Source organism: Alligator mississippiensis, chromosome 2 (assembly GCF_030867095.1).
Source record: "Alligator mississippiensis isolate rAllMis1 chromosome 2, rAllMis1, whole genome shotgun sequence".
NCBI classification, from domain to species: Eukaryota; Metazoa; Chordata; order Crocodylia; family Alligatoridae; genus Alligator; species Alligator mississippiensis.
The window spans coordinates 115,004,218-115,019,629 of record NC_081825.1 but is presented as its reverse complement, the minus strand read 5'-3'; the positions used below and the strand labels follow the sequence as shown (position 1 = coordinate 115,019,629).

Below are 15,412 nucleotides of genomic sequence, written 5' to 3'. Positions count from 1 at the left end.
TTTGGCGGCAGGGGAGGGAGGTTACACCGGCGACCGGGACTGGCGCGGGGCCCCGTGGCAAGGCGGCCGTAACCGTCCGGTTCAGACTTTCACCCGGCTTCCTGCGTGCGGCTCGAGCCCCCCCACCCGCACAGGCCAAAGGCAGAGCTGAAGGGAGCAAGCCCCGGCCTGCGCTCAACACGGACTGAATGAAAGCCACCTAGCTCAGACCCTTAGGGTCCCACCCCACCCCCATAGAATGCATCTCTGGTGCCCCTGGCATGTGGCCCAGGGGGCTTGCCCCAGGTTAGGGAACTCGGTGGTAGGGAACCCCCTCCCCCAAATATTCAGACCCCAGAGGAGCCCCAGCTGCTGGGAGCTGCACACATGCCCCATGCCAGTGCCAGGGGATGCAGTCTGGAGGCACTGAGGGCCCCATCCTGACACACTGGGACAGGCCTGCTCCTGGCACTTGCAGCTTAATCCCTGCCACAGACCAGCTCCATGCTATGCTCCTGGCCTAGGGGGCAAAAGGTTGAGCACAGCAGTTTTGAAGCATTTCCCTGGGTGTCTGGCTGGGAGCTCCTTACAGATTGAGGAAACTGGTATTAAAGCCCAGAGAGAGAACAGAGCCGTTTGTCCTGCCATCCAGGGCCTTGCACAGAGGGCACATGCAGGCTTTAAAATCAATTTGCAACATTCAAGCCAAAGCCACTCTTCCCCAGCTGACCAACACCACCCGAGCAACTTTACATGGCGCCAAACCTCCTCCAGGTGAGGCATGAGGGCATGTCCAGTCTGGGGCATGAGGGGTGATTAATTTTCAAGGGGCAGGTGTAGACAAAACAGGGGGCCCTAAACTGAAGTGGTGGCTTTTAAAAAACACAGCTTCAGTTTAGGCCTGATTAAACCCCTGTGTTGTGCACCTTACCTGCACCTCCAGCAGGGAGGGAAGGCCAAGCTAATGGCAGGCAGAGGCATGGGCTGCGGGGGAAGCTAGTGCTTTCTTCCATGGTAGCGGCAGGCACCTCCCCTAAGGTGGCACCCACCCACAGGCACCTGGCTCAGGCAGTCCCAGGGGGCACTGCAGCTGCAGAGGGGAGTACTGGCTCCCCCCGCAACTCAATAGGCAGGCTCTGGGGAGGGGGAAGGGGGCTGGTGCCTGGGACTCACCACCTGCTTTCCCAGTCTGCTGCCAGGCTGCCTACAAGGCTTCCTGCAGAGCCACTGAGCTGCACGGAGCCTGGTGCTTTGCTCCACGGCTGCGACCCAAGTCATTTAAAATGCATTACGCCACCAAATTTCCTAAAGCAGCTGGAATTAATGCGCAGTATGCCGCTGAGGCATGCAAACACCAACACCATTAAAGCGGCACGAAAGCATTTAGCGTGCGCGGGCTCTCGTTTTGTCTACAGTTTCTGGAAGTTCTGGCTTTCACGGCCTGCCCAGGCAGGCAGACTATGAGACGACACAGGTTACTAGAACAGATTCTTGAGACATTTTGGGTATACCATTTGGGTCAGTTTTCTAAAGCTATTGCCTTATTCTGCAGCCAATAGTCCTCACACTGCCTCTGAGGGTACCAGGGACTAGTGCAAATTCAAAGGGGTTTCTGTAAATTTGTGTACTATGCTTAACATATGGGACAGGTATATGCACAGCATTCACATGTTCCATACCTTGAAAGAAGCTGAAGACTTGTACAACCGTTAGTTTTATTACAATTTTAAACAAACTGAAAATGATTTTTAGCACTATGGCAAGCACAGTTCCATAAATTATATACATAAAAGAATTCATACAAGTCTACATGGACCAAAAAAGCCATTAACAGAATCACATTATCAACAAGGGGGTTTTAGGTGATATGGCCAATAAAATTCATGAAAATTCACAGTTAATAGTCTGCAGTATTTTAAGAATGCAGGAATCATATTGCACATAATAGTGTGAATGCTAAAGAGCAGATTTACAGTATTCACCTGTTCTTTCACAGAATATACATTGGTCATAATCATGCAATACTTTTCTAAATACAGAATGGTATCATGTACCACAGTAAACAGTTACTCACAATGTAAGTTTTAAATATAACAGCAAAAAGCCATTAGATTTCTCTTTAAATCATACTTAAATTTTTTTTTATTATACAGTAAAACACTTCAGTGTAATTGAACGGAAATAAAATGGTTTTTGTCACATTAAATTATGGTTTTAGTATTCTTCTTTGTCTTTGCCTTTCTTTTCCTTTTCGTCCTGTAGTGCAGTACCAAGTTTTTTGATAAGAACAGAGAGAACTTTGTCCAAGGGGTCCATTACCCCACGCTGAAGCCACTTAGGAATAGTAGTCCTAGCATGATGAAAGCCTAACTTCTGAAGAATGTAATCAACACCTACTGGGTCAATCTTCCTTCCAGTCCAAGAGATTAATCTAAAATATAAAGAAGCAGACTCTTAACTATATATAATTAGGCTTAAGTCTTGAGCAAACAAATATTTGAATAATCATATGTTAAGCAACACTGAAATTCCAATATTATTCTTTTCAGTCACCGCTCATTTATTAACAGCTTTTGGAGGAATATGGTGATTTAGGAGATCAGGAATGTCATATGTAGCCTCTGGATCCTCATCTTGTTTGGCACATACTGGTATCCAAAAACTTCTTACTCGGGTTGTTTTTTTTTTGGCTTAGGTAAACTGAGGTTTCTTGTTCAACCCATTCCTTTGCAAGGAAACATTCATACAGCAGAATAAAGTATAAAGTTTACATTTAAATGCAGTAGTATAATTGGGGGTGAGGGAGCACAAAAATAGCCATAGCTGGTAGCTGGTTGTGCCATACATGGCCCAGTTATGCTTCTATTTTAGTAATTGTTACCAGTTTCAACAGAGACCATGAACAGAATTAAACATGGGAATTAGGATATCACACCTCTGACCCACCTTCTGAGAAGTGACTCCTGTTGGCCAGAGCCAGGTTGCATATTAACAGCAGAGGGATGTCTGTTATACATGCTACTCATCTATTGGATGGTAACTTTAACAACCACTACATTCATTGTATAACAATAAATAAGGCATACTTAATAGTTAACTTGCATTCTCATTATGAAAATGGAGGGGGGGAGAACATTGTTCCTTCCTATATAATAACATGGAATTTTACACGTTATGAAACAGAAAAAGGAGGAACTCTTAACTAGTGGATACTAAAAAAAAAAAATCACTATCAATGCTCCATAAAAACTTCATATTTTTAATTACAAAAATAATGAGACTGATGTTACCCAAATCCAAAGTGTGCCAGGCAGTTCATAAAAACAACAAGTTTCTTGACCAAAAATTTGTAATTTCAAGAGAAAAGTCCCCCTTACACTGACATGAGAGAGACAAAACATCCAGGTTAAAAAAAAAAAAAAGGTTATATGGGGGATAGTGGGAAAAATGGTAAATGATATGTAAGTGATCTCTAATGAGTTGCACACCTCAAATATTCTTCATGTGTAAACAGTGTAACATTTAATGTTTTTATCTAAAGGCTACTCCATGTAAAATGGTATTACACATCTTTTGTTATCAAATGACATTTCATATACGGTAGCAGGTGGCTTCACATCACTCCCTACTAACAAAAGCATGTTCTATAATGGATTTAATACCCTACGTCCCATTTGTAGGTTAACAGCATCGAACTGGGAACACCTGCAGTTTGAGGAAGATCATTTCTACGTAATACTGTTTTCCTGCCCGAATAAACAGACAAATAGAATGCTGCAGATAAGGCTGCTGATTACCGAAGCGTGGGTTCCAGATGCCAAGTATTGCACATAAATTCTCTCCAATCCACAGTAGTATAAGCGATGCCGTCTTCTGTTTCTCGTTCACTAGAACTTTCATCAAGCACACTCACTGGGCTTTTCTGTCCTGGTCGAGTAGACAAAATGCGAGGTGGAAAGATGGCTACAAAGTTGAAGGGAAAATAATAAATTTATAAGTACTTACTTTGGACTGATTTGGATTTAATAAAGAGTTTTCCAAAGAATGGGCTTTTAACCCCTGCTTCCCCCTCTACCCCTTGCCCCAATTTAATTCATTTTGGATTGATCTCAGGTTGACTTTTTGGAGAATTTAGAAGCAAAATTAATGAAGCAATGTATTACTGCAATGTATTATTTAGTGGACATTTCTCTTTCAAATAATGTTCAATACAAATACTTGTGCAAAAAAAAGGAAAAGAAATTTCACACATCCATAATTCTGACATCAATGATTACTACTGTTTCAACGTTCAGCTAGCCACACATGCATGATCATGCATACATTTGAAACACAGCTTCACTATCTGTCCACATTAAATCTATAAGGAAAAGGGTTATACCCTGTATACTTAGTAGGCCATTTCAAACACCGTGTATAAATCACTCCTTTTAGCTAATAGTACATATTAATGAGAATATACATACTAACTTCTTGATATTTCTGAAACCTAAAAAGATTTCAACATAGGTATTGCATCATGTCAAATACAAAAACTACAATATAATACACCTCATATATAACCTTATGTACAGAAATCTACATGACTTACAGCAGAGTTCTCTAGATGATAGGTGGCATTTTAACTATAGGAAATCGAACTACAGTACTCATCTTTTTAAGTCTGTTTATTCTTTAGATTTTTGAAACACCAAGAACATAAAGCCAACTTTGTAGCTTCAGTCATTTTTGCTGACATGCAAAGGACATTGAAACAAGACTGAATAGTTATTTTTTTCTTGTTTCCGTATTACTTTTGATAAGCTATTGGAATAAAAAAGATAAAGGGGATTTACATATAGTTCTGGTGAGGCATATTTAATTTAAATACAAGGAAATGGTTAAGAACAGAGATAAGTAGTTTTCCCAAAGACATACAACTGATCAGTACCACAGCCAGGAACAGACTTCCATTTCTTGGCTTCTCCAAACCAAACAGCCAGGAACAACTTTAGGTTTTTTTCTCTTAAGTATTATAAACTAAATTTCAGTCATTATAAGTGTTCTGGCAGATGCAGGTCTGTAATTATAACTTTTTTGTGACAGACTTTCAAAAACCCTGCTGGTTTGATTCTTCATCAGTTTCAAATTATAGAGGAGTTGGGTTAACATTAGTTATTGAAAATCTCACAGTAAAAATGAAGCTTTCATTTAAATAAAACCAAAATGTAGTATTAGTAGTATATGAAAATAATTCCAAATATATGTGGCATGGCATTCATAAAAATGGTTCATTTAAGTTATAGCATAATTTTTTTCAACTGTCTACCTTTTTCTTTTTCCTTAAGATAAGCAGACACCAAGTCATGCAGAAACATGATTAATTCCGCATCCATCGTTACACAAATATGGTCTGTGAATTCAGTTACCACACTGCACTCCACCTTTGGTTTTACACTAGTATCTGCATAAAAAATAAAAATAATTTTAGCATATTATTAAATGCAGGTTTTATGTAAAATCACAGAAACTAATTTAGAAGAATACCAATAAAAACTAATAAAGTACCTGAATTAAGACTGACCATGATTTACAACCTTAACTTTGGAAAAACCTGTATTAAAGAATTCTATTTTCTACATTAGAAAAGGAATATTCTTTCCATAAATAAAGGAAGGAATATGTATTCTTTCCATAAATAAAGGAAATGCTATCACGGGGAACCCCAATGATTTTCAGTTTAGAAGACCACCAAGTACAGGTAATAATCTCATCTGTGTGTAATTTTAATGGACAGTACTGAAGACTGAAATCAAATGTGTCAAATTTGGCAGAAACAGAAAGGGCAACTGAAATAACAACCAATATAAAATACTGATCAAAACAAAATTTCAGCAGAGATTAGGACCTCACAAAGCAGACATCTAAATTAGCAATCTAATGTTCAAAAGAGCTGAATTCTCCCCAGCTCCATTTGCAGTTGATGGAAAAAACAGTACTCTGTACTTCCTAGTATCAAGCCATTACTTGTAGATACCTACCTTAGGTTCAATTATTTTTAATGGCCCTTTTTTAAAAAAAGATTGTAAGAAGTTAATTATATTAATCCATTTATTTGGAGAGTTCATAGAGATTTTATTTGTATAAATAGGTTTCATAAAATGTCTGGTCTCTACCCTGGGTTTCCCGTTCCCCCAAGGGAGCATCAGATTCCATAGGTTCTATTTTCTATTTTAAACAAAGGTAACACTTCTAACCTTAATTTAGTAATTAATTCCTAATTTTCCCTGTGCATGATCAGAATAATGTAATAGCCTTGAATGAGCAAAGTAAAAGTAGTATATGGACAGCACCTTGTAATGAAGGTTCCTGTGGCTCTTGAACATGAATGGATTTGAAATCCAACTGCATCCTTGGTAATGCAAAGATGGTTTCCGTTTCATGGTTATAACTGGAACCTCCTCTGAATCCACTTAATAAGCTTGAGCTTTTAACTGTTGTGCTGCTCTCTGGGTTATTGGCATCCACATTTCGAAGGAGATTTAGTTCTATATGGACAACACAGACTGTAATTTAGCAATCTTTAACAAATCTTACCTGTATTTAAGGAGACATATTTGCAAGTGACCTGGTTTAATTACGATGGCATTCTGCATGGTGAGGTGCTATTTCAGTTCAAACCAGTTTCTTAAGTGCCCCTGCTAAGAACAGCTTGAATTAGTGTTCCCCACTTACACACACTGTTAAGCAAATTATGCATCTATCTAGTAACAGTTACCTGTTACCACCTACTTCTTACATGATAACAAACTCAGGTTGCATTTATGCCATATAAGTGCACTTAAGCTCAGCTGTTTTCATGGCTACTACTTTCTGTCATTTTCAAGGTTGTCCAAGTGCCATCCCTCATAGCTCAGGAAAAGGTAGGGAGATTTCTTGCTCTCAAAAGGGATTAATTGCAACAAGTAACACACTCAAAGATGGATGACAACTTCCTGTTGATGTCATCACGTTAGCTCTCAGGAAGGGAGTTAACTCTCATTACTACAGCCAATACCAATCCTAAAGCTATTCAGAAACCTTAAAAATAGTGAGGGGGGAGAAGTGCTTTACATTTAAATGAACATTGTCTGTCTAGACTTCTGTACTTCCCCATTACTATAGTTTAAGAACCCATAAGAGTCTTGCTATACTAGTCAATATTCAGGAAGCCTCCCCTCCCCCTCTCCAGTGTACTTTTGATTTTCTGGGAAGAGGTGTGGATGGAACAACATATCTAAGATAAAAACTCTCCTTTGCTTATGAAGAGAACAAAATTGCAAAACACCACTTTTATTCCAAACTTGCTTACCTGGAATCATGGGGGACCTGTGTTCTCAATAGCAGGAACCCAAATTAGTGAGGTATGTATGTATTAAAGAGTTTTAAGATTTACTACTTTGTCATTAAACTTGCAAACCTCATTGACATAGCTAAAAAGCGTATCAAGAAAGGGATTTGTTCCATACAAAATTAGTCCTAAGGAAACAAAATATGCTAATGCAACATTAATATTTCATAGCCAAGTATTCAAGTGTTAGGTAATGCTAATGGTAGGGTTGAACAAATAAAGAGTAAGTCTGTGTTGCATGTACGACTATGTTGTGATGCAGACTAATACTATACATGAGATAATCTTAGCTATCGTCTGCACATATACTGTAAGATGCACCTTATTTGAGGAGTCGCGTGTGATCACATATTCAGAGGCTTCTCAAAATGCATATTACAAGGAGGGATCAACTTAAAAGTTACACTTTCAATTTTAACGAGATAGCCTTAACTTCCCACTGATATTTTTTGGCATTTAAATTTCAAATGCTGTGTCAACATGAATTGAAAGATCCTATGCATATACATACAAAAAAAAAAAAAGATTGGTTTTAGAAACTAACTTGACTTTGTATAGTGGTAACAATGTATTAGAGCTGAGTTTTTGGTTGTAGCCATGTTGGTCTCCGGACATACGCAGGCAAGGTTCTTTGGTCAGATGTGATATTTTTATTAGTCCAACTGAGTAATTGGAAAAAAGTTCTTAGCAAGCTTTCCAGCATAGTCACCCTTTGCCAGGCATAGAGAGTCTCTGCTGGTCAGTTTTTGTAACAGTGTATTAAGCCCATAATAGATGTATTATGCACTTAATAAATGTATTAAGTATATAAGTGCTTAATACATTTTTATAACAATGTATTAAGCGCTTTCTAAATTCTTCTTATGACTTGTCAATACTAAGAAATGGTGTTTTTTATGCTGTTCTTTTGCATTACATTTTCCAAACAGTAGCACAGCACTGTGCTTAAAGCCCAGCTTAAGAGCTCATACATCCTATTCTAAGCACAACAAAACAGCATCTACAAAGCTCATTCTAGTATTACTATATGTTTTCACTATCCATATTCAGGTTCTGTATGATCCTCTCACCATTCACCTCACTATTTATGCAAGTTTTGTGTGGGTTAACTTTTTAAAATCACTTGTGAACGATATGAACTATACAGAGTACAGCAACCCTAAACTGTTCTGGTCTCCTTATAATATATCGATGAAAGTGTGTGTAGATATTTGTGTACACACACACACTTTCATCGATATGTTATAAGGAGACCAGTACAGTATAACATTGTTTCAGAGCATTTTGCTCCCCAAAAAATCAGCAGGGCCATCTAACGAAATTTTAGGGAAATGTCCATATCCCCCTCCCCACCCCCAATCAGTAGCATTCCAACATAAGTAAATATTTCAACCAAATGCATGAAATGAATGGAATCATTTGAAACAATGATTACTGTCAAAACTGCACTCATTTTATTCAGCTTTTCAGAATTCACTTATTTTTACTATAGAAGCTTAGACCCCTAAATTAACAGCAGGACTTATGGCATAAGTAAGATCCACCTAAGCCAATAGGCCCATTGCAGTAGTGTGATTAAGGCATAACAGTTTTGTGTAGCCAATAGCTGTCTGACTGCCTGACCTGAATGGCTAGGTAAATCATCATTTACATCTGTGTCAGCTAGGCCATGTACAAAGAGAGGAAAAAACACTGCTGCCTTAAGATGCAACTAAAATAAAGGATAACTATCCTATAGCAGGCACATGCAATGCTATTTGAATATATCATGCTTTCACCTTTAAAATGGTATAAGTTAAAAAAGTTAAAAGAAGGCTATTGTTTCAGGAAAAATGTTGACTCATGATCATTTCTTTCTTTCTTCTCCCGACTCTTGAAACTCGGCCATTAAAACATCAAACACACAAACATAAGTTTGGGGTTTTTTTTAGTGTTAACGTTTGTTTGTATTTTTAAATACTTGGGAGGCACGCAGGATGTATGGTAACAAGTCTACATACAGGAACAGACTAGATAGATATGATCTTCCCAGTATCTATACCTGCAAGCTTTTTGACCACCACATCCTGTTGCATCATTTAGAAGGAAGAAATACACTTCACAATATCAGTACAGTATTTTTACACATCCATAATTTGTCACAACTGAATTTCTTTGATAAAAAAGACATATATCTTTTAGTATGTCCCACAACCTGCAGATGTTTTGCACAAAAATCCATTTCAATTACATTTCTATTCATGCAGTAATGATAAATTACAACCCCTACGTTCTCTAGATTTTATAATAATCATGATGTGCTTTTTTAATCCATGTTACAACTAACTAAAAATGGCAAAAATTTTCTGAACCTTTAAAAGTTAGCTCCAGACTGCAAGTAAGTATGAAGAATCTCATCTTAAAAGAATAATTTGTTGAGTGTTAAAAAGAGAAAGAGATTTGGAATGCAAATACCTTCCTGTATGTCAGCACCATACATCCTGTGTGCCTCCCAAGTAATTTAGGTTAGCATACAACTTCTTCAGGTCAAAAACAGTTTGACATATTTATCATTTATTTTAATGCAATTAATTACAGCATCACATTGCAATACTATATTTGGGCAATTTTTTTAAACAGCCAGATAAAATAAAATACAGAGGAATGAGGAACAAAACTAATGGAAATGATTGTAACAGATACAATATACTGAACGTCAAGTGAGTAACATCTCCAAGTAGTCAGTACACTATTGTATTACATTCTGTAAATACTACTGGCCCCAGAGAGAAAAAAAATACCTATTTATTTTAGTCAACTTGTTTGCCCTTTTTAATTTCAACAGCTTTAGTTAAACACACCCTTGCAGAGATTGGCAGTCAGAACAGAAATTATGAATGTGAATAAATGAACATGAAATCTTACCTTCATTCCTTGTAGCTGTAACATAATTGAACCACTCTTTCACACTTGCAACCCCATGTGGTGGATTTTCATGACGACGCCTTGTTATCTTTGTAATTGTTGCCATAGGACTTTCGAGGGCTCCACAGGGCTTGGTGACCATTGTATTGTGACCCAAATGAAAATCCAGGGTTTGTACAACGTATGTAGAATGCTCACTAGAACCTGTTATAATTAAAACACACACACACATTCTGAATGTTGCAAAGTTAGATTCTCCTCTCACTTGCACAAGTACAAATCAGAAATACTTCTAGCAAACCAGTGAAGTAAAGCTTGTGAGTGACAGAAGTCAAATCCTCAGCACCAAAGCAGACAGAAAAGATTATTAATGCAACAAGTTTAGCTTTCTACTTCTGCAATTGTGGCTTCAACTAAACAAGGTAGGAGCATTACATTTGAAAATATACCTGGGACCTTCAGGTCCAGTCTGGTACTACTACAAGCAACTATGTTATATATTTGCCAAGGATGTATTAGATTGTTCAATTAGGCGTTTTCCTTTATATACCAATGGCAGGATCATATTGCCTGTATCCCAAATAAACAACACATTTTGAGGAAAAAAGAAGAAAATTGATTCAAAATATATATAAAAAAAAAGCTCTTTTGCTCAGTAAGCCAATGCCAATTATGTTTTTAAAAAAGAATCCTAAAGTACAAGATGAATAAATCCTTTACTTACCATCCTCCCAAATTTTTTGTGCTTCTGTCCAGAATGCAATGTTGGGCTCTTCAAGGTGAAACAGTGCCCAAGATTTTGATCGGAAATTAGGTCCGTGGAAGCATGCTAGTGTCATGTGATTTCCATGCAAGCTCATTGATCCTCCAAACTGCATTCCATCTTCTGGTAAAGGAATTTGAAATAAGGATATATGACAACCCGAAACTACCTTCAAAACTCCTGGCCAGTGGCGATGATGCGCTGCATCCAGCACTAGAGGAAAAAAATAAAATCACTGAATCAATGAGACTCGGGGCCGGAAGAGACTGACAGAGGTCATCTAGTCCAGTGGATCTCAACCTTTTTTGTACCAGGACCCATTTATAAACATTGATAACCAGCCCCAACCCAATGCTTCTCACTCCCAACCCACTGCCCCCAGGCTCCAGCCCCACAGTGTGTGGGTGTGTGGAGGACCTCAAGCAGCCCCTTGCAGGCTGTAACTCTGCCAGCCTGCAAGGGAAAACCCACGGCTTCCTGTGTTTTTCTCCTTTAAAAGAGAAGTCATTTTTAAAGTTTGTTTGTGACCCTTTCGTATATTCTTGCCATCCACTTGGGTCCCGAACCATGGGTTGAGAAACACTGATGTAGTTTAACACCCTGCCCAAGGCAGGATCATCCATAACAAAAACAGTCTATAAAATCCATAATCTCAATTCTACATATAAATGCCATCAACCCTGACGCCACACAGACCTAATACCCGGCCAGAGGTAAAGTAGGGGAACCATGTCAGCCAATGTCCTGCTTCTATGAAATGTTGTCAATATGTGTTCAAGAGATCCTGGCAGAGGGCCATGCCCCTCACTACAGAGGAAAGCAGAACTCCCCCTACTGTCTGTTGACTAGTCTGACCATGGGGTAAAATTCCTTCCTGACCCCAAATATGGCAACTGGCCTGATCCTGAGCAGAGGTGCAAGACCCTCTAGCTAGGAACCTCTAGCTTTGGTCCCAGCAGGAGCACTAGCACACCCCAGTCAAAATCCCAAGCCTTGACTATAGCCAACACCCCAATGCCTCCAAAGAAGGCTTGAAAACAGCCAGACACATGTAGAATTGTCCAACCTCTTCCTGAACACCTCCAGTGACAGAGTCCCCATTTCCCTAGGCAGTCTGTTCTAATGATGCCGAAGTTTTTCCAGATATCCAATCTAAACTTACTTTGCTGCAACTTCATGTCATTGGCCCATACCCTCCTCTCTGTAGCAAAAGAGAAAAACTTTCCTTATATGACTTGCTTCCCAAGTCGTTTAACAACTTTGCTGCCCACCCCAGACCCTCTCTAACTTCTCCACATCCTTTTTAAAATGTGGAGCCAGAACTGCACACAACACTTCAGATGAGGCCTAACCAACAGGAAGGAATTTTCACTTCCTGTGTCTTGCACCTAATGCTTCTATTGATGCATCCCAAAACTGACTTTGCCTGCAGTGTGGTGAAACTGCACAAAAGATTCAATATAAGTCTGTGATCTACCAAGACTCCCAAGTCCTTTTCCAGACTGCTGCCATCCAGCCAGATATCATCCATTTTATATTCATTTTCAATTTTTCTTCCTGAGGTGTAGCACCTTGCATTTCTCCACATTGAACTTCATCCTGTTGGCTCTAGTTCAATTTTCCAACCTGTCAAGATCCTTCTGGAGCATGCTCACATCCTCCAACGTGTCTGCAATCCTTCCCAGTTTTGTGTTGTTTGTAGACTTGCTCAATAAGCTTTCTATGCCAGCATCCAAATCATTAACAAACATGCTGAACAGCACCTAAACTAGGGCAGACCCCTGTAGACGCCACACAGAACCTCCTGCCATTCTGACATGGACCCATTAATAATTACGAAAGACCTACCATAATCGCAATTTCACCAAATCTGTCATTGTCCACGAAAGCCACAAGGGAGGGGAAAAAAAAAAAACTAATTGAAAACAGAATGCTGGCTCCCCAGATGGAGCCAGCAGTCCTTAGGATGCTGTGGCAGCCCACCAAGGCAGGGAAGGGAGGAGGGGGGACTGCCCACTCAAAGGGCTGCCAACAAGATGGCTGCCACCCCACCCCTTGCCGCTGATTGACAGTGATCGCTGCCTGTCATATGGCCCTGTCTTTCTCCACCAACTGGTGGTGAGGGTGGGGCTGCATGACAGCCCTCATAGCCAGTCAGCAGCAAGGGGCAGGGCTGTATAACAGGCAGCCCTTGCAGCCAATCAGCAGTGAGGAACAGGGCTACCAGGGCCCCTCAGCCATAGGCATGGGGGGCCTGCCACATTCCATCTGTGAAACACCTGCTAGGCCCTGTGATCTGCCTGAGACATTAGCAGGCAGCTGCCATGAATTCTGGAGGTCCCTAATAATTACCCTTTGCTTGCAGCTGTTGCTCCAGTTATCTATCCACCTTAGAGTAGTTTTATCTAGTCTATATTTCTCCAGTTTGTTTATAAGCAAGTCATGCAGGACCTTGTCAAAAACCTTGCTGATGTCCAGATACGCCATATCCACAGCATTCCCTTCATCCATTCAAGCAGTTACATGCATCTACATGTGTATATTAATGCACAGCAATAAATTCCAGTGCATATCATGCTGGAGTTTATTGCTTTCATTGCGTTTACATGTGCACCAGAGACTGCAGCACGTTGAGCTGGATCAGAGCAGCCTCAGCTGGTAGGGGGTTGAAGGGGTCAGCCTGCCAACCCTGGGCTGTTCCGACCTGGCTCAAAGTGCTGCAAAGAGGCTGGTTGGGGCACAGTAGTGCTCCAGTGTGGGGCCAGCCAGCAGGCAGCCTCCACTGATGCATTCTTGTGCCTCAGCCCGCCTCATCAGCATCTATACCTGCGTTGCTGGGCACAATAAAACTCTGCAGCAGAATAGTACTTATACTTACAAGCACTAGCCTGCTGCATTTTATTAGTTTCCTGCAGCCTAATAGGACCGCATATGTAGACACCGAGACATTTACTACAGAGCTAATTAGGCAATTCCCCAGTAAACATCTCCTATAGATGCACCCACTTTGTCAAAGAAGGAGATCAAATTTGTTTGATGCTATTCATAAATCCAAGCTGGCTGTTTGTGATCAGCCTTTCCTCATCCAGATGCTTGCAAATAAATAGCCTTCCTTAGGATATGCTTCAGTAGCTTCCTAGGTATGAAGGTGAGGCAAACTGGTCTCTAACCCAGGTCCCCCTTTTTGTCTGTTTTAGAGGAACACTATGCTGGCCCTTTTCCAGTCCTCTGGTACCTGGCCCTTCTCCCACATCTTCATGAAGATCTTTGCTAAGGGCTCTGAGATCTCCTCTGCTAGTTCCGTCCACACTGTGAGATAAAGTTCATCTGGCTTTGCTGACCTGAATTCATTCAGACCCATCAAAAGATCTCTGACAGTCTCTTTTGTTATCTCCTCCCTCACCTTGCCTCCTTTCTTATCCAGATAATCCTTATGAGGTGTCTGGCTGCAGCTTAATTCTTTTGTGAAGACTGAGACAAAGTAGCTGTTGACCTCTTTGCATCTTCTGTTAGGAGTTCCCCCTGGCTAGTTAACAGTGGACCTACATCATCCTTGGTCTGTCCTTTCTGGCCAAAATACTTAGAGAACCTCCTTAACTTCCTTTGCTAGGTGCAGCTTGTTCTTTATCTTCGCCTTCCTGATTTGCCCCTGCAGGTTCTTGCTATTTCCTGGTACACGTCTTTGGTGACCTGCCCATTCTTCCGTTGCCTGTAGGCTTTCCTTTTGCATACAAGGCATTTTAGAAGCTCCTTGTGCAGCCACATTGGTCTCTTGCCATTATCCTTCTGCTTCCATCATGTCAGGACAGATTCATTTTGGCCTTCCAATACTGTGCCCTTTAGAAGCTCCCAGTCCTGTTGGGCCCCTTTATCCATCAGTATATCCTCCCATTACACCTTGCCTATTAACTCCTGGAGTCAGATCAAATCCATCTTCTTGAAATCTAGTAGCATCCTAATCTTGCTGACCTCGTGCTTTCCCTGTCTCAGAAACTAGAATTCTATCATTTTGTCATCACTTTCCTCCCAAGTTACCCAACACCTTCACATCCTCTGCCAGTTCATTCCTGTTGGTCAGGACAAGACCAGAGACCGATGATCCCCTAGTTGTATCCTCCACTTTCTGAAGCAGAACAACAACAACACACAAGTTGGGAACTGGCTTGACAATTTATGTTTGGCTGCATTGTTCTCCCAGCAGATGTCCAGAAAACTGTTGTCTCCCATCAGTACCATCCCATATCTTATGGATAAATTTGTCACCTGCTTGAAGAGTGCGTAGGCCCAAGTACATGGGTGACAGGAAGATAATATTATACATATTATACAAATCCATTGGGCACCCACATATTGAATACTGTGTGCAATTCTGGTCTGCATCTCAAAAAGGATGCAGT

At 40.4% G+C, this 15,412-nt stretch overlaps 1 protein-coding gene across 11 annotated transcripts in view; it reads right to left on the bottom strand.

The window, feature by feature from the left end:
- Positions 1 to 1,675: 1,675 nt before the first annotated feature.
- The window catches only part of BLTP1 (bridge-like lipid transfer protein family member 1), a 248,576-nt gene continuing 234,839 nt past the window's right edge, over positions 1,676 to 15,412 (bottom strand). For all 11 annotated transcript variants that reach the window (XM_019494555.2, XM_019494560.2, XM_019494587.2 and 8 more), the window contains 6 exons: positions 10,977 to 11,228; positions 10,253 to 10,456; positions 6,312 to 6,506; positions 5,288 to 5,422; positions 3,777 to 3,942; positions 1,676 to 2,410 (listed from right to left, as the gene is read on the bottom strand). In XM_019494555.2, the coding sequence (XP_019350100.2) occupies positions 2,194 to 2,410; positions 3,777 to 3,942; positions 5,288 to 5,422; positions 6,312 to 6,506; positions 10,253 to 10,456; positions 10,977 to 11,228 (1,169 nt within the window). In that variant the 3' untranslated portion in view covers positions 1,676 to 2,193. The remainder of the gene's footprint in view (positions 2,411 to 3,776; positions 3,943 to 5,287; positions 5,423 to 6,311; positions 6,507 to 10,252; positions 10,457 to 10,976; positions 11,229 to 15,412) is intronic.